The 24,629-nt window shown below is 44.5% G+C and overlaps 1 protein-coding gene across 5 annotated transcripts in view; it reads right to left on the bottom strand.

Annotated features, from left to right (window-relative positions):
• Positions 1 to 24,629, bottom strand: part of LOC109984185 (nck-associated protein 5) — a 116,297-nt gene that overhangs the window by 61,715 nt on the left and 29,953 nt on the right. For 3 of the 5 annotated variants that reach the window (XM_020634222.3, XM_065951929.1, XM_065951927.1), the window contains exon 2: positions 23,822 to 23,895. In XM_020634222.3, the coding sequence (XP_020489878.3) occupies positions 23,822 to 23,895 (74 nt within the window). Of the gene's footprint in view, positions 1 to 1,575; positions 1,746 to 12,641; positions 13,290 to 23,821; positions 23,896 to 24,629 lie in introns of those variants that run through there. The other 2 variants (XM_020634223.3, XM_065951928.1) reach the window with 2 other exon arrangements.

Raw genomic sequence — 24,629 nt, 5'->3', positions numbered from 1 at the left:
CACCAAATTGAAGCTTCTTTACTAAAAAAATGAAAGAAATAAATCATCAAGGTTTCAAATGGAAGGTTGAGTTCAAGTCAACACTCTTGCATTTCATCTTGCTCTATCGTTTGCAGCAGAAAACAGATCAGCAGATAACATACACACACACACACACACACATTTACGCGAACTCGCTAAGGAGACTGGGTCATCCTAACCACACAAAAAAAAAAACTGAGCGCTTGCAGATCTGTCCGGACAAAAATAGCTCAGGAGGAAACAAAAAGCAGGGCATCCTCACTCCTAACAGACTCTCCCTCCCTTCTGTCTCTCCCTCACACAAAAAAAACGCACACACACAAATACACACACGTGAAACGGGCTAAACAAAGAAATTGACTGTGCGCGTCCCAAACCATTTTCCCACGTGAGGAGAGGAGGGCATTCCTGACTGTAATGGGATAAAACCTTGGCACACAAGCGCGGATAATAAAGAAGCCTGTTTTATGGCCTCTCCTGAGGTATCACAACAAGTGAGGCAGCGCTGCAGGAAAACCCAGCCTGACAGTCGGAGGCGAGAAAAAGAAACACATTATTTGTTGAAAGCTTGACAGTCCTGCAAAGTGTTTTCATCCAAAGAGTTTGAAAGAACAACAAATGTGCTGCAGAGGACAACGTTAACATGTGTTTGAATGGTCACAGTCTGCTGGTTTGAGCTCTGAACTCGAACATGTCGAACATGTATTAGCATTCATAGAGACATGTAAATAGGATGCACTAGATGTTATTTAACAGGTTGACGGTGTAACAGTGACACGAGGCACACGACCCCCTGCATACATTGCACCAAAACTGTATCGTTAATCTAAATATTGTGTCATAAACATATCATGACTTGAGGGTACTGTTACATCCCTACTCATGATTTTCATTGAAACTATTGGTCAGATGAGCAGTAGCATTGTAGCTTCCCAACCTGAGCACTGGCCTCAGTTTGAAGGTTTACTGTATCACGTCACTAACCGGGCTGATTAATGCCTTAAAAAGCAAAAATGAAGGATAATATAAGGCAGTGGTTCTCAACTCGTCTGGCATCAGGACCCGCCTCCAATTCCTCTGTAAACCACGCGACCCAGTAACACCGCGACCCACTTCTGGGTCCTGATCCACCAGTTGAGAACCACGTATTAAGGTACATCTCCAAAAAGAGGAAATAGACGAGGTAAACATGTTTATTAAAAGTAAAATATTCAACCTTTAAAATAAGTGAAAACGAGAACCCGCGGGAAATAGGAAACTCCAATATCAAATTAGGACATGTATTGGGTATGACAGGGGAGTTGAGTTGTTTTTGTGAAAGTATTCTTCTAAGTTCACAACAAAGCATCACACAGCACGCCAAGCCACCTAATAACGCACCATGGGAGCTAATAAAGGAGTGTACACAGCAGACAGCCACAAGTCATCACAATCACCTGCACATTTCTCACATTTCTTTAGTGGAGCAGACACCCAAAACCCACATCTCACCCCCACAAAAACAACTCATGACTAACGTCTCTGACAAGACATCATTGTTTCTGAGCGGCTTACCTGCCGGGAAAATCCCCCCCTGTGATTAAGAGCCAGCCGTGGGAGACGTACGTTTGATGGATGAATCCGCCGTCTGGACCCGAGCTATACGATAACGCTGCTTCTGCTGCGAGATTCAGACATGTCTTAGCTCTGCTCGTTCCCTCTAAAAAAGGGGGCAGGCTGAGCGAGCCAGGATTGTGAAAGACACGTTGCGGCGGTGACAAATCCGGGAGGAAGTGGAGCAAAGTGCCGTGAGACAAGGAGGTGTGTTTGGGTGTGTTTTAATATTTGTATTTGTTTGGTTATTAATCAGGGTGTGGGACAACGACCCATTAAAGTTCAGCTGTTATTTATGTTTTGAACACTCATAAATAGGTGAGAAAGTGTGACTGCACTTGAACTTGACTCATGTTCCAGTTAAACATGTGTCTCTTTCTATGACAGCATTACGCTTGAAGCCATTACACTACCTTATAAAAAAAAAAAAGAAAAAAAAGAAAAAGAAATTTCTCTGGAAGTCCTCACTCCAGATATTGTTTTGTTAAACACGAGCGGCCTGGCATTCCTCCAGTCTGTGTTATGGCTGAGCGTCAGGCCTGTAAGGGGTTAAGTTTCAGCACACTTATTGCACAGGCATGTTCCAGGAGCAACCGAGCATGAGCCAACTGCGCCCGGAGAAAATCATCACCAAATATAGAGCAATTTGACATTCTGAGTTGAAACGTAATTATAGTAACCGGCACAAGCAGCAGCAGTCAAAAACAGAGTAGTGAAAGCAGCTGAGTGCTCACCGGCAACATTTGGCTCCAAGTCAATTTGAACAGCGTTCAAGCGCACATGAAAGTAATCTCTAATCCGCTATGTAATAAATGTTTTGAGTTACATATTCTGCTCTGAGTTTTTTCCTTTTTTCTGTATTTCAATCCTGGTTAAATTGAGACATTTTACCAAACGCCTGCTTCATAGACTGCTGCCAGATGTGTTTACTCGTCCAACTTAGCAAGACTCTGCTGTGTCAGGATTTTAGCTCTCATAGAAGAAAGTTATCAGCGATGCAAAGAGGCAATAACTTCGGCTAAAACTTGGACTTGAGAAACAGCACTGTTGACAAACCAACTCAATGACTGGAGGGAAGCTGCCATAAACGAAAGTAATCGCTTTTCATTTGGCTAAGTCTCTTTTGGCAAATACATTACTGTGTTTGAAATAAACGCTCAAATAGTTGATGAAAGCAAGATTTATGAGTGCATGTTTACCCCCAGCCTGGGTTTTTTCCCCGCAGTGGTGGATTTGGAGTCTTTATTTTTCAGAGGAAACGGCAGCTAACACTGGTGCTGTTAACCAAATGTAAATGGGACAGTTTGTAAAAGGTTCACTTTTAAATGTTCTGAAAATGAAAACCAGCTCATTTGGACGAGGTTGTATCCAGAATTAGCACCAGAAAAAGTCCCCATAAAACCAGGATAAACAACCAATTGGGAAATGGACAACATCTGCTTGTCTCAGTCTTAATGAGCGGTTGCCAAAATTCCAAACAGAACCAATTTGAGTGTACTTTTCACTTGTATCTCAAGGTCAAAACCCCTGTTATGTTTGTATCAGTCTCTCATTGCGAAGGAAAACTGTTTTCACCCAACTACGACAAGCACGGTAGGTCAAATTTGAAACATGGGAGTTCAAAGGATGCTCATGACATGCATGACAAAAAGGAAGAATTGTTTCCCCAGTGACAGGAAGTTCTGGATAAATTAAGCTGATAACAATGCACTGTATATACTCACTCTATACGCCTAGCACACTGTATATATTTCACACTTGACTGTGACTAAATGGGAATTATTTCAGGCTACAGCCCAGTGCCTTTCTGCTGTACATCCGAGCATGTGATGAAAGCCCAAGCTGACAGTTGACCGTGTATACATACATTCCCCCTCCACCCCCTCCTCCTCCTCCTCCACCGCTGTTTTTCTCTCTCTTTAAGCATCAACATAAAGCTCGGCTGAGTAAATTCCAGCAGCCAATCAGGAGCAGTGTCTACGTGGACCTCAAGCAGTTCCCACTGACCTGGAATCACCTGATAGCAGCAGAGGCCTTAGTGGTGGGGAGGGAGCCCTGCTGAGAGGAGGAGAGGAGGGCCAAACCAGCTGTGTGCTCTGCAGTTAATGTTGCTGTACGTTAACAAATGAACACGGTGAAAGGTTGTAGAGGAAGGACAACTGCAGCAACAACGTACACTGCTGTAGTCATGCAAGAACCTCAGGATTACATGCTCATCAGCGTGCACCTCTGTGACCAATGAATGACGCCTCGGTTTCAAGCCAAGTGTTCCACGTGGCTGGAAGTTCAAACAGCACCGTTTGCTTCATGCAACAACCAACTTTAAGTGCTTACATCACAATCAAAGCTGGAATGTAAGGTCAAAACTCATCGATTGAACGTATGATAAAATGCTCTTTATTTTAGTCCCAATAAAACACATACTTTATGGATATCAATTCAGGTTTTACCATCGCTTCAGCAATGGAATAAGGTCCCAAAACACTACGTTTCAAGCCCCACAACCCACGCAGACACATGGGTTGTTTGTTCCTTTTCTCTTAATGCAACCAAGAATGTGTAAACTTGCGCCCCAATAAATAGCAGACTGAGACGTCCTCATACTGAGGCATGTCGGTAGGACAAACTGACAAATAGTGTTGCTAGTCTAAGGCACCAAAACTACTTTGCAATAACTGAGATATGATTAGGATTAAGTTAATAACAGAACACTGGTTATATTAGAAACAATGACTTTATGAGTTAGCAGCAATACATGTAACTGTGTGATTGTACAAAGTTTCTTGCACAGATTAATAAACTGAGGGATTGTTGGTGGTGATGTTCTCCACATTGGAGCCCCTGCTTGCATAAGCATTGAAGTCCCCGTCCCCCCCTTCAATTCTGGGTTGACACCATCTGCTGTCCACCCACACAGATTTTGCACACCTCATCTTTTCCTCTCCTTTCTCATGCATCAAAAGCTCTACACCCTTTCCACATCACCAAGTGATCATGACACCAGCCTTGTTTCATTCACAGCAGATCCACCATGGCTTCCCCCACAAATCACCCCCCCCCCCCGCCCCCCCCTGCTCAGACACTGTGTAAACCCCGCTCACGCTTCTCCCCTCCTGCTCACGTTGAGACAACGCGCCGACTGTTTGCTCCATGGCAGCATGCAAAGACACGATCTGTCAGGGCTGAGGGCGGATCAATCAGAGCGAGAGCGTTTTTGCCAACCTGAGCTGACATGTTGGACACCATGAGCTTTGAAGTGCATTGTGGGAGGCAGCTGTGTTGTCAGCGCTGCTATCAGGGCTCCTGCATACAGGTGGTGTAATCTATTGTACTTTGTTTGCTGTTAAGCACATAATGAAAGAGAAAGAAAGTGCTGTGTGCTGCTGTTTCCCTCACAGTACTGTTCACCACCTTATTGTCAAAGTGGGTAATCTGTCGTCTGATTTTTTTTTACTCATTAAACACCACAAAAATGCTCCGGCAGTTACTCACACTGACATCAGGATGTATAAAAGACGCATAAATATAAACCACCTCTCCAATATTGTCACCAGGTCTTACAGGCAGCTAAACACCTCAATCGTTCTGAACCACAAATGTACACAGAGCAGCCGGGAGGGATGCAGAAATGTTTGGATGAGCACAGCGCTGCCCATGCATTTATGCATTAGCGTCTGCAGAGCCCAGATATGCACGCAATCTCCGTGGCGCACACACACACACACAGGGCATCCTGTTCAGATACGAAGCCTGAGTTTTGGCCCCCGACTCCGGACCGGTCATTCCCATCCTTAATCCTCCTCCAGCTCTGTTATGTAACCTCCTGCACCCATCCAGAATTTCAGGCCAGCCTCCAGCAGCGGGACAATGAGCTTACCGAGCCGTTTGATAAGTTATAACATCCAACTCGGCCTCAAAGGATAACAGAGTAGCAACTGCCAGGAGGATGGAGACAAGATGGGATTGAAAAATTGTCAAGTTGGGACTAAAAAAAAAAAAAAAAATCAAACTGTGTTCTTTTACTTCTAAAGAATGTGGTATTTTTAAAGCTTACCTAAATGTTGCAAACAAGAAAGCAGCTTGCACATGACTCTTGTTTTGTATTTTTAATCCTTTTCATGAAATGTTTCAAACTCTTATTCAGATTTGTGTATGAAAAGATAGGAACTGTTTGTTTATTTTCTTCATATGCTTTGTCTTTTTGCCCCATCTCACCATCATGCTCCGTCATGCATCACTCGCTTTAAAACTTCACATTTACATCATCAAAGTGTTGTTTTCTTAAGATGTTAATGAGCCTCTCTGAAGCCTCGATGGCATCAAAATCAGCTTCAGCCCTCAGTATAAACACATCATCTGTTCCAGGCATCTGAGGGGCGGGGCTCCCACATCTGTGACCGTTCAATCAGTCCCGATGCATTAAGCAGCTCCAATCAATCACCAACGAGCTCCGTCGTCGGCGCGGAACACCGGGCCTGACCTGCGCCTGTTCCCACAGCTGGTTCCTGACCTTGTGTCTCCCGCCTCAGGACCCCCGTCTGCAAGCGAGGTGCGGCGGAAAAAACAGGAGCCACATGTCAGCACCTTACATGCCCAGACCAACCACCCATCCACCCTTCCAGCCAGCCAGCCAGCCAGCCAGCCAGGCACAATGAGCCTTACCTCACCACGGCAGACCATCAATTATTGACGAGGTGAAATGTGATGAGGTTCTGCTGTGTGCACACACAAAGAACACACGCCTCCCCATGCCGCCATGTGGCCTTGAGATGTCTCTGCTGTATGAAGAGGGACAAAAGAAGCTGATGTTTTGTTCCTTGCAGGATACGTGACTGTTGGGTCAGTCTACCTGCACATGCTGTACAACTTACCAAATAAGGATATTATCGCTAACATTTCTACATAATTGCAGTTGTGCACAAAAATCTGTTAACTCAACCACAATTGCCTAAAAAACAACAAAAATGTGGGTCATCTAAACACCCAGACATAGCTCCACCCTCTTCCTCTAGATGTATGGAACTATGTATTTGTTTGAACACGTGTGCAGCAGTAATGCGGTCACACGGGTTGAGATGTTCGTGATTAGCCAGATTTATCCAAAGTCAACAACATGTTGAATGCTCCGGGGTTGTTTATGCTTTCCCTCTGTGATAAGATCTCGCCCCTTGGAGAGTTTCAGCTCTGGAGAGCTTAATTACTGCTGCAACTTCACAGCACTGACCTATATTGTTACTTTGTTTTTTTGACAGGAGCGTAAGACTGATGGGTTCAAGGACAAGTGTGGAATGAGAAGTCTTTGCACAACATAAAAGTGAGGGCGAAGGTTTAAAAGCATCAATTTGTAGGTCAGGTTCAGATCAAATGAGCGCGCTGCATCTTCAAACATCTGAAGCAGCAACAATCAGACATGAGAATTCCTCCGAGACTTCTTCTGAGCTCGGAGAAATGCGCTCGCCAACCGTGGATTACCCCTGCCTGACTGTCTGTCTCCCTAAATGTTTTCTTATTCTTTGAGCGGAGCCTGACCTCGATTGTTTCCAAGCCACAGACGCATTCCTGTCCAGACGAAACGAAACATTGCGGATGAGCAGATGTGCTTTAAAAATGGCCGAAGAACCCGCCCGCCTGCATGCCTGTCTGTCTGTCTGCCTGCCAGCCGGGTTTACTCACCAGCAACGGCTCATGAAGAAACGAGGGCGAAGACACAAGGGGGCAACTCATGAACACATGCATGAACACACATGTACAAACACACTGGGAAGGATCAGCAGAGACATGCACACACACTTGCACAATTTTGAATCTTTTATGTCCAAATCATAAAAGAGAGATGACTTCAAACTGAAGAGATGTGCTGTTGCTGAACCTGAACAGGCACAGATGTGAAGAAGAACAAAGATATGTTGAGACAAAACAAGAGAAAGAGATCTCCCCAAAAGGCAAGGAAAACCCCTCTCAGACAAACACTGTTTTGACACCGAGCTTATCAAAGGCATTCCCAACCACACACTCGCATTCCAACAGGTAATAATGTTGTGCGTCTGTGTATTCTAAGTCTTTCCAATGATGCTTGTCTAGCACATAATTGAGTTTAAGTGAAGCACGCTTCCCACTGGACTACAATTACCTCGTGATTTAGGAGTTTTCCAGTGTTTTGCTAGGTGCTTTCACACAGGACAAACAAGGCCTGCTTTTTCTTATCCTGGATTTTCTTTTGTATATTTAGCCAAAATGTCTCAGTAGATAAGCGAAAAAGAAAAAAGTCAACAGAGGAAAAGTTGCTGGAGAGTAGTCAGACAAAGCCTCCCCAGTTGGCCATATTCAACATGTGATAGGTTGGTGTTTTGGTTGCTTTTGGATGGTCTCATAAGCACCTCTTACCAATGAACAAGGCTTGTATGGGCATCTGAAGACCTCAGAGGGTAAACAGTAGGTCCTATGAAAATACTGAATCTTGTGCGACTAAAATTAGCAGATTGGTTGGTAAAACTTCATGGCAGGTGTTGGTTTAGGACCTCTGAATAATTGGAAGTATTTGGAGGGGTACCATACCATACATAAAATGGTGCAATGACTAACACAATAAACATGCTAGTTGTCAAAAACAAGGTGCTAAAATTGGATGATTGGATGGATGGATGGATGGATAGATAAAATGTAATGCTATGATGTAGTCATTAGTAAAAGAAGCACGTGCATACTGTATGTAAATCAAACTTCTCATCCATTGTTCTATTTTACACACCCTGGCGGACCTGGGCTAGAGTAATTGGGGGACAGGGGAATCGCGTTTACTACTGTACTGTTATGCTAGATGCTTCTGCTGACTCATTGAGACTGTGCAAAGGCTGCTGGGTGTTTTACAGTGGCTGTCAACACATCGTTTTGAGAGAAGCAGGGCAAACAGAAGCCCTTTACAGAATGCAGACAAATGGCCTGTTCGCATACAATAGAAACAAAAAGTACGGTAAATAGGAGCACTCGAACCACAGCTCTGCCATTTCAACCCACCCTGGCGTGCTTATATCTTTGTGAGTTACTAGGCAGCTGTTTCAGGCCACTTGTTAAATTGAGATTCAACTTAATACTTCCAGACCATTAGGAGAAATACATGCTTATGGGGGCAAATCCAGATACTGTGGGATAAGAGAGGGATAAAGATATACTCCATGTTCTTTCAGATGTCTCTGGATTATTGCCATAGCATCCTTGTTCTTGCACTCCGGCATGCTGGTAATAAAGTCATTAAAAGTCACTGCACTCTTTGTAATTCACTCTAAGTAAAGAGTTGCACCAAATGGCCGAAAGAGAATAAATACAACGAGAGAGGTGTTTAGAAAAGAGTTTTACTGCATGCAAATGAAGCCTCTCCAGCAGCCTCTCTTTCTCTTTCCTTTCCAGCTGCACCAACACCTCAAACCACTGGACGAGGTCCTGCAAGTTTTCTCCCACTATTACCCTGTGATTTACAGCCATGATAGTGGGGAGCTGAAGTTTTGTTGACATTCCCCGCCCCGCACAACCTCAAATACGACACTGACCCCCCCTTTTCCAAAGCTCGTAAATGGCCTGGCTCCGTTGAAAGCGTCGCCGTGACGAGGAAAGATATATGAAAGAAGAGGGAATGCTCCCAAAAGTGAGTTTTCCAGTGCTTTGATGTGAAGACTTGTGAGATGCATGCTACTTTGGAAGTGTGTCAGCGGGAAGTCTGTGTCTAGTAAACAAGGGCAACATCATATTATCTTGTAAAATGTTGGCATGTAGGACTATGACCTAAAAAACTAATCCAATTTCAGGATTCTCCCCCCCCCCCCCCCCCAAAGGACTGAAACACTTGTGGCATAAATAAGTGAGACAAAAGCTTTATCATAGACGCCAGAATACTCCCTTCAATTCATTCAATTTCTACAAAGAAACATTACTTAAAGCCAGTTCTGACTGGAAAACAGGCAGTGCTTCAGGAGTGCAAAAACTGCCCACGAGTCTTCGCACCTTAGTGCACATGGAGCGAGTTCATCCGTTTAAAAACCACAAAAATGCTCCGACTCTAATGACATCACTTCACAGTCAGTGAGGGTGTCTGGGCAAAGCTTTGTCTCCAGGCAAAACAGTCAGTGAATGCAATAAGCCATTGATAGCTAGCAAATAAAAGCATTTTATTGGTTATAAATTGTGTCGGACCATTAAACTTTATGTTTTTGAGCCAACAGGAGAGACAGAGAAAAGACATCTGATAGTCCCATTTTGTCTGGATTTAAACTTGTTAACATCCAGTTAAATGAAAGACGTGAGACTTCATTGGGAATATAATGTGTTCTGGCTCTTGGGATGAAAAGAAAATGCTCAGCCTGGCAAAATGTCAAAAATTTGTGTTGAGCTCTTTTGTTTGTTTCACATGCTGTATGTGCAAAAACAGGTTCATACCAGTCCAAGAGAGCTCTGCAGGACTGTTTTTCGAGTTCCCACGTGGTGTTCGTGGGGGAAGATAAATGTAGAGGAGGCCAAGGGGAGGAATGCATTCAAAGCACCCTTAATTGAGCTGGATGGCCTGCAGTCAGATGCAGAGCGTCTCAACAAGGCTGGCGAGATCCTGAGATGTGCCTCACACGTAACACATCATTAAACTGGCTGCTTTGGCTCACAGCTTCACGGTACCAATGCAGAGACAGTGGGAATTTGAAACGAAAGTCCCCTGGCTGTCAATGAAGGGGAAGTGCTCCCATGCTGAGGCCCACTGGGCCGACCATTGAACAGGGGAACATTCCTCAGTAATTCAGTTTGACCTGAACCCAATATTCTTGCTGAGGGTCACCGAATACTGAGCACCACATGCAGGGAGGAGGAAAAGTTGGGAAAATCGGATGTAGAGGAGTGAGAGGCAAAGTGACGGACAAGGGTTGGAGGAGTGAGAAGAAATGTAAAAGCACATGTCAGTCTGATCTGCTAGAGTGGTCTTAATTTGGTTGATTGGAACGGTGTTTAGAGTAGAACCAACACAGGATCGCAACTGGCATGCAACATTTTTTTGTTGCAACTGAAGAACTTTTAACATCCACCCCCTTACAGGGAATTTGGTATTACATGGCTTACAACAACATGTAGGCCATCTTCTGCTGTTCCTGTCTTGTGACTTTTAAATCACAACTGCTCAAATATAGGACACATGATGCAGTATTGGAACGTGTTGCACAAACCGGAACATGACAGAGGGGGGAGTAATAACGTGGGGAAAATGGTTGCTCTGCAGAATGGTCGGGATGGAGAGAATTACAGTTTTAATTCTATAAAATCAAATCCCTGCACTTGGCAATCCTCTTATCCAGTAATCCCCAGGTAGGTTACAGAGGGCAGCAGGCTCAAACTGCCCAGTGCAGCAACACATCTGCCCATGTGGCGGGATGATATGACTGGCTGCTGCTCTGGTCCCTATAGAGGCTTTCAATGGACACTGTTTGGACAAAAATATGGACCAAATGGCTAAACTGTTGCTTTGGTTAGTCCAGACAGTAATGGTGATTGCTGCTCAAAAACATGCGAAGTAGTCGCATACCAAGGTTCGGTTTTGTTTCACTGTCTGAAAGGCTATAGATTCAAACTTAAAATGTATGCAAACATTATGTTAAGTTCATGCTTTTATTCATGTGGTGCAATCGTGGGGAAGACATTTCCCTCAGGTCATATGTTTCAATGACAAAAACACCAGATCCTACAAGCTTGGAGCAACATTCCTGTTTACCCTGTGGTACGCCTGGAGAACTCACAGTTTGAAGCAACTACAGTGGCAGTTTTGGGACTTCCAGTGGTACTAGTGTGTAACTTTTTTTTTTGGAAAAGGGCAATCCAATGACAGATTTGTAGGCTGTCATAAGGGAACAGTACTTTGGTGTACCATGTTATTTGACAATTGTTGGTTCTTGGGCCTCTCCATCCATTGGGGTTTACAGTCATAAAGCATACTCTACATGGCAGATGCTATTTTTGCTCTTGTGTTGGGAAGCACCAGTTCCCAAGGCAAAAAAAAACTCAAAAAGACAGAGAATGGCATTTCTTTCTGGCACTTTGACAACATCCAGTAAGAGAGTGATGATACCTCCCATACTCTCCCATGCTCACATTTACATGTTTCCTCACAGTTCTGTTTTTAGAGATAACAACTCTAACCACAAATATAATGCCAACATGTCCAGAACACTACATGTGGTATCTTTGGTGAGTTGGCTACAACCACCTTTGCCTCTTTCTGAGCACTATAAATATGGCTGAGTGTGAGGAAAGACCCCCTGACCTGCCGTGACATTGACATATGGACACTGGTGCTGCAGTACTTCACGCCACATTTAAAGTGAGCTGCAGAGAAGCTGATCATAACAGAGAGGCTCTATCCCCATAATCCATATTCTCCACCACATATCCACACCCAGTTCAACACCAGTCATTTCAGTGTGGGATTAGTGGGCTGGGTAGAAAATCTTAATCTGCTTGAGAGAGAAGAAAAGGAGCAGTGGGAAAGAAAAGCATGCATTCCTGCACATACAAATCCCCTGCAATGCTCGATTGTTTTACCTCTGCTAAAACGACGGGTATCCATTTCCTACAGCTATCAATCAGAATAAAAGTGGTTTTACGCAGCGCCCTGGCCCCATGCTGTTGCCACTGGCAACAGGACACGCGATTCCCCTTCGCAACTGGCTAATCGGGCTCAGTGCAAATCAGACATCATCCTCTGCACATGTGTATATGAAAAGCGCTGCCTCCTCAGGGGATTTACAGGAAAATTGCGGCTCACGTCAAAGTAAAGACGGCTGAATGAGGTGCAGCCCGAGGAAAAAAAAAAAAATCATTAAGCCTTGTTGAATCAGGCGCCAGCCAAAAGCATTCTTCTGACAACAGAGAAGTATGTCACGTATGAAAAGATATCCTCACACAAAGACAGTGCATATCAATCAACCAGAGACTTGCCCTTGCATTTAAAAATGATGCAATCTTTGGGATTCCATATACGCTGATGACTGTCCGCTTCTTACCCTGCTGGAGATGCAGCATCCTGGTGCATTCAGAGGACACGCATGGTAATCCACCAGCACGCTCTCCTCCTGCTCTGCAGCTGCTACCCACTGATCCGGCTGACGATAAAGTTTACATCCACAGCGCAGCACTGCCGGCTCTACACTGCTCCCTGCCTCTTCTACTTGACTGAAACCCAACTACCTCTTTTCTCCTCTCTCTCTCTTTTCTACGTTCCCTCAAGCAATCAAAACCTTTGCCTCCCTCTCCTCTTCTACTCCTCGTTGCTTCTGTCCTCTACTCTCTCCCTGTCTCTCTCAATCTGGCAACATGCGTTGGACTCTCCCGACACTGCTTTCCTCTCCCCTTCCCTTCTTCACGCTACATACGCTCTCCCTCTGCACTACGCTTTCTCTCACTAACACACACACACACACGCTCGGAGGCTCCTCTTCACAGCGCTGTGTGCCTCCCCCCTGCCCACCCCGCCTCCAGGCTTTATCTATCCTCAGACTGTTCCTCTCCTCAGTCTGTCTCTGCTTCTATCTCTCTCTCTCTCTCTCTCATTCTGTCCAGCACTGGGTCCTCTCTCTAGCTCTCTCTGTGGCTGCGTCCCTCCTCCTCGGGCTTGCGGGACGTTTAACATGTGTTCAGGGAGACGGCTGCCTCTCTGAAGGTGGCTCTTTCCTCAGGGGAGGAGAAGCGAGGAGGTTGGAGTGGGGGTTTTGGACAGAAGGAGGAGGAGTTTTTTGGAGGGTGACAACAGTATCGAGGGGGGTTTAACTACAGCGTGAGCGTGAACAGGCAAGAGGCAGTTGGCTTGTGATGGTCCACTAACTGGACCAGAGATGGAGAGGAAAAAAGACTCTGAAAACAAACTAGACAATGTGTCAACAAAACAGGTCTAAACACTTTTGCATTAAATACATTTGAAATAAGAGGGATAAAACCTGTGAGCATGGTGTCAGACTTAGTGGGACAGGGGATGGAGGTTCTTACATGATGCAACGGTTAGATCCCTCTTCTTGGGAATTGTTGCATAAATTGGCCATGAGTGTTGGATTGGTCATCTCTGGAAAGTTGACAGAAATGATCGGCTCAGCTCCCAACTTCAGTGTTTAGCAGGTGTTGGGAAAAGTGGTTAAAAATACAATTTCGTTTGAAGAATATTTTATAAACCGATCTTTACTTTGCCTGAACGAAGCCAACATTCCCAATCCCCAGAAGTGAGCTTTATCAAATGATTTCTGGTGCACAAATCTGGAAGAATGAACAGCCCATTTTCATCCAGACGAGGACAGAGCTTTTGGAAGACAATGCAAAGAAAGAAAAAGAAGGCACCAAGAAAAGACAGATAGGGACAACCGAGGCAGAGTTCAAGATCAAGGGGGAGCGAAGGAGTGTATCTGAATGCCAGAGAGGGGGAAAAAGGGACTGAGAGAGAATAAGGGAGCAAAGTGCTTGGGTCTGCTTGGGCAGGAGTGACAGTCCAGGCTCCAGCCCATCTGCCGCAATCACAATCAGTCTCAGCTGAATGGCTGTGACAAACTGCAGCCTGGAGCCCGCAACCTCAACCAGGCAGGACGCCTGAGAGGGCTGAGGGAGATGAGAGAGGGGGGGGATGAAGAGGCAGAAAAGAAGGGGAGGGGGGGGGGGGGGATACTCTCTATTGTCTGGTTCCCAATAGGACCAGTGCGAGAGAGGGCGGACACCGGAGGGGTGAAAAGGGGAATTAAAAGGGTCCTGGTGACAGGAGCGCTCAGTTAAAGAGGGGAAAGAAAGGACGGGGCTGACTTAGAGCCAGGGCCATCACTGCCACTTTGCCCCGCATTCACTGTCACTAATGTCCTAAATGAACAATGACACTAACCATGTGAGAAAATTAGTTTGCCTGAGAGTGGAAAAAGGGGGGGGGGGGACTCAAAGTTGAGATCAACATGAAAGGATGAGTCGTCCCTTGCAGGGTTTGACGGTTGATTATTTCATGCTGGGAAATCTGCCGCCATCCAACTGCGTTCATAAAAAAATTGACATGTCCTGTCATGTTTTCGTTATCAGATGCCTCATGAAAGCTGGCTTTCACGTTCCCATTTGTCCTCATAAAAGCCAGAAAGATTCATGATGCCTGATTATTGCATTTATGACCAAAATGTCATGCAGAGGGGGGTAATTGTGTTTATCATAAGCACAGCTGCCTCAAAAAAAAAGACATCTGAATACAGAGCGAGCGTGATTTGATTCTAAGAGCAGGTGGTCACCATTGTCCCATTTGGGTAAAAAAGACAAATGGAGGCCTGAGTCAGCAGTAACACTAACATATGCCGCATAATCAAGAAATATTGAGGGCAGTGGTCCATGTTAATTTGATCAAGAGCGAGAGGTGAACTGTTGAGCGATGACTCTTGCGTTTCAAGGCGACCAACGCACAACAGAGTTTGAGAGCAGTGGTTCTTGGTGTCAGAAATAGCAGCACCCTCTTTCCTCCAAGCAGGAAGCAGGCGATGTTTGTTTGTTTAGCTTCACTTTCTTTCACTTTAACTTCTTAATGAGAGTCTTTGTGCGTGGGTGTGTTTACACACAACACATATATGGGTGTATATAGGTTCTTTCAGCCCCAATCAAGCCCATTGTATCTGTAAATACACTGAGTGGTGTGTCTGTATTTGTAATAATAATTTGCCGATAAGTGTGTGAGTGTGTGTGTGTGTGGACCCTGTGTGCCGAGTGATCTGCTGAGCTCATTAAGGCGCTGCTTATTGCTCTGCCAGGGGTGTCAGTGACAGATTCCACTGTTTGGAAACACTCGGCCGCCCACACAGCCAGCCTGGCTCCACCACTGTCACACACACATGCACACACACACACTTAAGCTAGGTTAGCATTCCACAGGGAGGGGTGGGCTGGGGGGTTAGCAGGGAGACAGGACGGTGCTGGGACAGTGGCCTGGGGGACGGCGGGTCGATACGGATTTTTAATGGGGTGCAGGGTGGTCTGAGGGAGAGGGATGCCCACGACTGTTATTGGACATGTATGTGTGAGTGCATGATAGTGTGCACACAAAAGCAGTGCAAGCACCTTTGACCAGTGGTGTGTAGTGGTCCAGGTTTAAGGACGGCTGGTGGTTGTGGTATTGCAGTGCTGGAAGGACTATCTGAAGGGGAAAGTAACGATTCAAGACTGAAAAACACTTACAAGCAGGAATCTTGTTACAATCACAACAGTTCAGGGAAATATTCCTTCATGGCTTAAGAAGAATTCATCAGTGTATGATTCAAAGTGGACTTTTTGTTGCATATTTCATCAGAGTTCGGTCTTTGGCTTCAGGCTGTCCGTAAAGTATTGATTCCCAAGAATGCAAAACAGCATTTGCAATTCAAGTCTATTCCAATTAAGCAAATTTTGCAAGCTTTTTCAAAAATGTTCTGAAATCTTCAACACAGGGCATTGCATATTGTGAAACATCCACTGATGCTACGGAGTCACCAGTTAAATACAGGCAAGTGCACATTTTGAGCACAAGAATTTCAAAACTTCAAAAATGTCAAGAGTTCAAGTGATACTCCTTCATGCTTCAAGCTTTTAAACGCAAACTGGACTTATTGGTGCAAAATGCAAAGTCAACATATGCATTTGAAGTCTCGCATTATTTTGGATTGTAGCATGTATTGCAATTTAGCATTTTTTTTAGGAAGTATATTTGCACACAATGTAACAAGGCAATGTGCAGGTTCCTCCAAAAAGGTCATACCAATAGGAGTAAAGTACTTGTAAACATGAATGTGCAAACATCCTCTCAGTGAATTGCCCAGGGTTTCAGCCATCAGCCACACTTTTCGTCCATGACATTAATCCCCTGCAGCTTGATCACAGATGAGTGACCGGGTGGGGGGGGAGGGCCGGGGTGCGTTACTTGAGCTGATTACCCAACCAGCCGATCCTGTCTTCTAGGTGTGTGTTCCGAGACAGGCATTAATCACACAGTGGGGAGAAGAAGACAAACCTTGTTTCCTTCCCGTCTCTCCAGCACCCTATAGTCGATTAGCACGTATGCAGTGTTTAAGCTTACGCTTCTGAGAACAGTCATTTAAAAGTCTGATAAGACTGCAGGAAAAGTAACGGGTGTAAAATCATTTGGAAGCAGATCAGAGGTACGATGAGTGGGGAGATCCATGCAGGAGATGTTTAGCTGTCAACATGGCTAGACTCTTTTAGGGAGGGGTAAGGGGAGGGTGGGTCTGCATCAAGACGAGCAAAGGAAATGCCAAGCAGCATGTTTGTTTACCAAACACAGCCTGCTCAGGATCTACACAAACGCCCAGACAGATGCAAATCACATGACAAGTCACGCCGAGCCCCTCCAGAGACTGCGTGTGTGTGTGTGCGCCAGAGAGTGTCCATATGTGTGTCGTTTAACTTCTGTGTGGCAAGATGAAGTACAACGCAAGCTATAATGCACCTCCGTCATGTTTCATTAAGCCGGGGGATGGGGGCGGAACGGTAAGGAACGGGGATGGTGGTCCGGCGAGACTTCATCAGCAGGCGAGTATTTTTTTCCCCCCTCTTTGTGCAACTCAGGAAATGCTCATCAAGACTGGAATGAGCAGGATTAACACTGATGGAGTTAATCTTTAATTAATCTTCAGTTAATCTTAAAGAATTACTTTGACATTCCTCTGGTGATTATGGTAAACAAGTGGGACTATTATACCCCGGCTAATTTCACTGGAATCCCTCTATCTCACACCAGTGGTTCTGTTGGATGTACTTTTCCAAATGAGCACCACATTTTTATCACAAAAGCCCTTTGTTTCCTGTCACAGGGATGTCCTTGATTTGGGACTTTTTTTCCACAAGCGCTTCAATGCTAATGTCGAATAATGTTCCATCCATTTATAGTGCCACAGAGGAACCAAAAGGAAAGAAATGTGACATTATTTTTAATGGTTTTTTAGTGATAAACAGGCTGAAACAAGACAATACACTATATAAAAATGGAGTAAACCCAACAACCACAGTACCTGCGCTGTCTAAAAGTCGATGTTTGAAGAGTAAACTAAGGTTGAAATACCGTATTTTATCACACAATTTATATCATTTACAGAGAGCCAACATGAATCAAACATCAGCACAGCACTTGGCAACATTTAGCAAACAAGCAGTGTTAAGTAAAAACAGACAGAAACCTCGAGCACAACCAGACTCATGCTGGACCGCTATCTGCCTTGTTTACAATTATCTATGATGTCATGAACCAATGAAATAGCTGTTTATTGAAGTCAAAAGCCAATATACTTTAACATTGCCCAATAACGCAACCAAACAGAAAGTCCATTTCTTGTTAGCTGTCATTTTATATATCCCACTGTGGCGATATGTTGTCTTATATTCTTGAAAAAGAGATTTTTATCAGCACTGATTGAACACCTGATTGTATAAATCATACCCTTTTAAGAATGAAATGTTGTGAATTTCACACATTTTCACCCCTTCCTGTTTCATCAGATAGATAATAGGATGTTGTTCAAAGCGCCCCGAGCTGGAGGTAAATAGCGTGGATGCAACCACCGTGACTTGCACCAGCCTAAACCACACGGGATCTATCAGCAATCCTAACCACACACAGGAGCTATGGCTCGTCTTATCTGCAAGTGAGGGTGTTTTCTGCAGCACACACACGTCAGTCAAAATAACTGCACGCTTTCTTGAGCGTAAAAAGACATCCTCGCACATTCTCCCAAAGCTGATCGTGATAAAACAAAAATCTTTTGATTGCACAATGGAAAGAGGAACTCAGCTGACGTTAATAGACCTGAATGTTGTGCGAAGTACCATTTAATGAAGCTGAGTGACTGGATTCAGACAAAAAAATACATTATTCGGAGCTAATTAAAGTCGTTTTTCCAGCAGCACAAGGCATTAAAATTAGTGCCTGAGAACTCACTTAGACAAACAAGTGGTGGTAATTAGCTATTATGCAACACTGAAAAAGACTCTTAAACACAACTAATTGCTTCTAGGAATGCAGATAATACCCCATTCAATCCAAATGCCAAGACGACGTGTCACAAGTCCTATAAAACATTGTGTATCCATGTTGTGAAACCACTGGAACAACAAAATGTTTATTACGAAACTATCTGCAGGGGAATGCTGGCACCATTGTGCTTGCTTTATATTTCAAGAATAAGTGCACCAGACAGATGCTTAACCTTGGATGCAGCAGTAATAAAAAAACATGAAGGCTTATGGTGAATGATATCTGGAGAGGGGGGTAGCTACACCAAATCATAGTTAAAGTGCTCTTATCCAGTGTGCATGGGAATGCAGCGCTGCCACCAGCTATGAAACGACCTTGAGGGAGCATCAATAAAAAGCTTCATTAACCCATTCGATTAACCTCATCCTCTCATAAGCTCCATAAAAAACTGATGCACGTATCTTAACCCGGCCTGGACGTCGTGCATGATTCAGGGGCTGGAGAGTTTACGGGACTCCGGAGAGAGAAGTGGGTTCCCGGACTAGACGGACTCTGAATCTTCAGCAAGATAAAGTGGCAAGCGTTGAGTTGTGTCCCAGGACACTGGCGGCGGCACTTCCTTGACTAATTGCTTTGAAGAGTTCATCCTCAAGTTAAGAGTTAACCCCTTACAGCATGACAAGAATAGCTTAACTTGATGCTAACAACAAGGTTTACTAGTATGCTAATTAACCACATTTTAAAATCCTAACACTCCCTACATTAGCAGTAGGCTAGCTGTTACAAGAGTGATTTCAACCCATTGCGTGCCACTGATTTAAGAAAAGGGACAAAGTCTTAAAGTTGTGTGTTATTTAAGTCGTTAGGATCAATGGAGATTTATTGGGAAGTTGTGCAAAACCGCTTGTCTCGATGGAGCTCCTCTTCCATTAAAAAATTAAATTAAATTAAATTAAGCAGCAAGGAAGGAGAGAGGATCACATAGAGGATGGAAAAAAAGAAGAATCTTGAGGAAAAAGCACCCCCAGATCTTTTTCAAATGTCTTATTTACCAAATTCCTCCAGTGCCTTAAGGCTCAGAAGTAGGTTTCATGTATTGATTTATTTTCAAACTGACTGCTCCTTTGAGATATTTTGGATTCTGGGCTCCTAAAGTGACCTCTAATGGACGGATTAGGCTCAGTCACTCACTTCAGAGGGCACACAAATATACTTTGGGAGTGCATTAGATCTCTTTGGGGCTTAACATGATCAAATTATTGCATTAGAACGGTCAATTTATCCAATTAAAGTTGTAAAATGCGTCGCTGTCGCCCAAGCGAGACTTGCAGATCCTTGGAGCGTTGGATGGTTTGCGGGGAAGGCTGAACCCTATCCACGTCCTCATCGACTGAACAGGCCTCGCCACATACTTCAGTCGAGGATTACAGCCTTTCATCTTGCTCAGACTGCCTGCAGCACTCAGGCGTCTTTGAGGCCTGATATTCATGGTAGAAACATCAGCATGGTCCAGATTTGTAGAGTTGTGTCCCAGCTTTGTGTTCCTGTGGTCTTTACGCTTGGGTGCTAACTCGCACAAATTTTCTTCCTTCTAGATTGACCTCATAGGACGGCAAGGACATTTTCCTCAAACAGTGTCTTCTTATTTATAGAAAGTTAGGGAACACTCAAAGCCACTCAAAGAGCTTTGTGAGACATTCTTAAGTCTAAGTCGAAAATGATTGTTGCCGTTTTATTTGCTAATGTGATTAGCTGCTAATCTCATAAACAATTAGGAAAATATGGAATAAACTAATCCCAATGAGATTTTAATAACCAACAAATGCAGTCAGTTTCTTTGGATTGCTTTAAACCCACAAACTTAAGTCGCAAATACAAATATTCTCTAAAGTGGCAAGGGCAAATGGGAATAAATGTTGAGCATTTCCAGGACAAAACTGGTCAATTTTCAATTCTACCCACAGGCATTTTAACGCACACAAAGAAAGTCCCATTACCTATAATCCCCCAGCTAAACGCACATCTGATCTGACCTCCACTTTCCCTCTCTGCTGTGTTTGCAGCACAGTTGCTGTATGAACATGACAAATAGCTTATTGATCAGCAGATGTTGTTGCTAATGTCCTTTCGGCTTGGGCTGCAGCTGCAACCTGTCCTAAGCCCTGTGGATCTCCAGCTGAGTCCCCCTGCTACCCCCCTCCCAACACACCTCCCAGTATCTCAGAGTGGGGCCTGCCTCCTCATCCCCCTCCCCCTGTCCCCCTCTCTGTCCTCTAAGGTGTTGAAGGGGTCCCAGACGAATGCCATCTGCTCCACCAGGCAGGTGAGGACAACTTCAGGCATTGCAATCTAATACTGGCAACACTCGACCCACTAAAAACAAGGTCAAAAGAAGATTCAGGGAAAAACAGACACCGGCTCAGCACAAATAAAGGGAAATAAAAACGGGTGGAAGCAGAGACTGGAAAAAAAATCTAATCTACATTGTTTTAATCCACAGGGAAGATTACACAGTCACGGTGCCTTGACACAGCAGCTTGTCAGAAAGAGGTCATGCAAACTCACTCCCCACCCGTCATGCTTTTTAGCGCCGCGGAGCATCCATATGTCCCTACCATGCATGTCTGTCACTCAGCACAAGCCTTTAATAAACTCCACTTTGCACGTTACAACTGTCTGCGGACTCGCCTCCGTTTCAATGCCAACTGTAATGACACTGCAGACACTTAAAAAGACATTTGCAAACACTGCAAATGAATGATGAATAAGTGGAAACCCCGGGGTCAGCGTCCTACTGTACGCAGCATCTAGTGTTGCCAAATTTGGATTTGCTCCATCTGATGTTGACACTGCGCCGCGGAGCTTTTGTTTCCGTCTGTCAAGGACGTGGTCACATTGAATAGAGGGAGCAGGAAAGCCCGGCCAGCATCCCACTGGGGTTTTGTGCTTCATCGAGCGATGATGCTGCGACTGAGTGCTCGAGAGTGTGTGTGTGAGTGTCTGTGTGAGCACGCAAGGGTGTTGAGGATATGGCAGATGTTTATGAGATGAATAAAAAAAACAAGTTGAACTTTTCCATTTGTAAGTACTCAGGTACCTGTAGGTTGGAAATGTGGCTGCAAATGTGGCACTTTACAAAAATCAATTGTTTCAAAGTCAAAGTTCATCAAGATATTTTAGTGTAGTTATGATCCAAGCTCTTTTCAGCTGTTGTCCTTAATAAAAAAAATAACTACAAACTACAAGAGATATTGCTCAAAGCTCAGATATTTTGTGAGTTAATCCTTGAAGTCTCAGAATCACCCTGAACCAACCACAACCAAGAAATCGTACTCCCCAACAGCAGCCTATGTGATTCACATCATGTTCTAACAGAGTAGCCTTGTTTAAAAAGAAGTCATAATTGTCAGATCCGTGTCCCTCGTCAGTGTGAAACTACCCAATAATATGATACAATGGGAGACGTGAATGCAACGGGTCAGTGGGTTATGAAGAAGGGATGCAGAGAACTAGAGGAATTTAAGGCCTCTTCTTTCTTTTCTTGAAGGATTGATGGGCCCCATATTCTGATGGGTGGAGGGAGACATCTATGGTGTCGTGATCTCCTTCTTAATGAGGAGGAGGAGGCGTTTTTGTGACTTGCGGTCTATGTTTTAGCAGAACAAAAGCCCTTGTGGAGTAATTCATCACTGTCGGCACTCTGAATTGACCAACACTGGAAAGTACAAATCCAGCCTGGTGGTATGTTGTTTTATAAAAACTATGTGTGTCAAAGGGGAGCGATTTCCAAAGCCCTGCATGAATACGTTTAAGGTTGCTTTGCAGTGGCTATAGGGTTGCATCCGCGCAGAAGTTCCTGCAGCAGTGCTAGATCCTGTTGGAGACAAAAGAAAGCACTGGTGCTCAATGGAAGCTGGTTTTGTCTTTGCATTGAGCACCTGCCCTCAGCAAAACATCAACCGCAAAACCTGCAGTAACCAGCATGTGATGGACTCTTATCTGATCGTCAGTTTGAAAAGGAAGCCCTTCAAACGACAAATCCTATTTCAGGTTTGGCGGAAGTTTACACCATACGGCTTCTCACTTATTCCACTGAAGCAAATCCAGCTTTCAACGGGCAAAGTACAACACTCTGAGGTCTAAAGAACAAAGACAAATCACCATTCAAGGCCAAATGTCGTCAAAATTTTAGATCTTAAGACCAATACCTATTCAATATGAATGCTAGCAGACACAGGTGGTAGAAGATACTTTTCAGGGCATTTAAATATTTATAGGGATACATCCTCTGGGCACCATGAATATATCTTTTTCAGTTTTTGTGTGTGTAAAACCATAAGAGTCTAGGCAACGGTCAACAGCTGTCTCTCTCACCACAATTATGCATTTTTGTATCATTGTCTGTATTAACATAAAAATGGTAACGAACCAAGATTAAGATGTTGGATTTGGTAAAAGTTCATGGCTTTGAACCCCTTGGTCCATTGGTCCCATCATGGTCAGCCCCCACAATGACATTTTTATCTCTCTCTCTGTAGCTATTAGGTCACTCTGGGTGTCACCAAAGATGACTCCCCTGTCTTGTAAAGAAAGGTAGGGATGACATAGACGAGGGGGTCATTCCTTTACACATCACTTCCTTTATTAACGGGCTGCCCTGGCCTAGTAAAGGGGATGGTCAGTGGTCATCTATTCCCCCCAAACACCCACCCTGAGACCCCTTTCCCCCCTGTTTCCAACCCGCAGCCCATCACTGCTCGCTCAGGGGGAAAATTACTTGGAGCCGGGGGAATACAGCTCCATTGAGATGGAGAGAGGGTGGTACAAAAGAGGGTGAAGTTTAAAAAATTGTCTCTTTTTTGAATGGGCGCAGTGCATCACTGGAAAAGCTAGGAGGATAGGAGCATGGAGGGGACAAGGTCATTAGATTGGCATCTCCATAAGCTCTACATTTCCATTGTTTGGACAAATCCTCTCAAAAGACCTCCATGAGAAATGCCCCCAGTCAACCCCACACTGGGACCAGAGTATCCCCCTTTGTCTGCCACTTCTTAGTGTGCTTCCAACACAAAAAGCATTTCTCAGGAAGAGCGTACAAAGCTTGTCTCAGACTCAAAACTAAACAACATTGTTCTGCTGCCTCTGGTCGGGAATGGATTGCAGGCAGCTGCTGATGTCCGGGAGCAATGAAACATCTGCCCAGTAATCTTAAGACCCTCTTACCTTCGGACGTTCCGTCGCTCCTCCTCAAGCTGTTTGAGAAGCTCGTCGATGCATTTGTTGGCGTCCATGTATTCCTGCCAAGAAGAGATGGGAAAAGCCAAGAGTAAACAATGGAGTCAGTGTGCAAACATAGGGAATATAGGTTAATTGGAAACACGGGCAGATTTCAAGCACGGTCTTCATCTTAAACATTATCAGCTGAGCCAAGAAATAACAACAATGACCATCTATTCATCAAACACACGCATGCAATGTCGTAAAATCCTTACTGGACTGAGCATTTCCTCCACTTGGGCTTTCATAAAATGTGTGAAGAATGGCGAAAAACAGCAAAAGTCCTTTTGCAAAGGTGAGACTAATCAGTTTAGTCTCTCCTTCTCTTTCTCCTCTCCCTGTGTGTAACTCCAGAAGCACCTCTGGGTAACTTCTAACGGCTGGCCCAGGAGCGAGCCCAGCTGTGTAATGTCAGCTGGGAATAGCCCACACTCGCAAAACGTGTGCTACTGAGTTACAGCACGGTCGAAATGAGCTAAGGCTAAGAGCAGAATGGAAAAAACAGATGTCAGAATTTCTTGGCCGGGTCCTAATGATTTGCCTGTTAGTGGTGCGACTATGCAAAGCAGAAAGGGGGGAGTGCAACGGTAAGAAATAGGCCACATAGGCACCATACTTTAAGCAGCTGGGTTTGCAGACAGTTGAGGTCTACCTTCTACATAACACGGCCAGTTGTGACTTGCAGCTGTCATATGAGTGCGGTAAAGGTTCAAGACTAATTAATTATATGTTAGCTTGACAGCTCATGACGCAT

This window comes from Labrus bergylta, chromosome 24 (assembly GCF_963930695.1).
Source record: "Labrus bergylta chromosome 24, fLabBer1.1, whole genome shotgun sequence".
NCBI classification, from domain to species: domain Eukaryota; kingdom Metazoa; phylum Chordata; class Actinopteri; order Labriformes; family Labridae; genus Labrus; species Labrus bergylta.
Note: the sequence above shows the minus strand (reverse complement) of the source record. Positions and strands in the feature narration are given on the sequence as shown.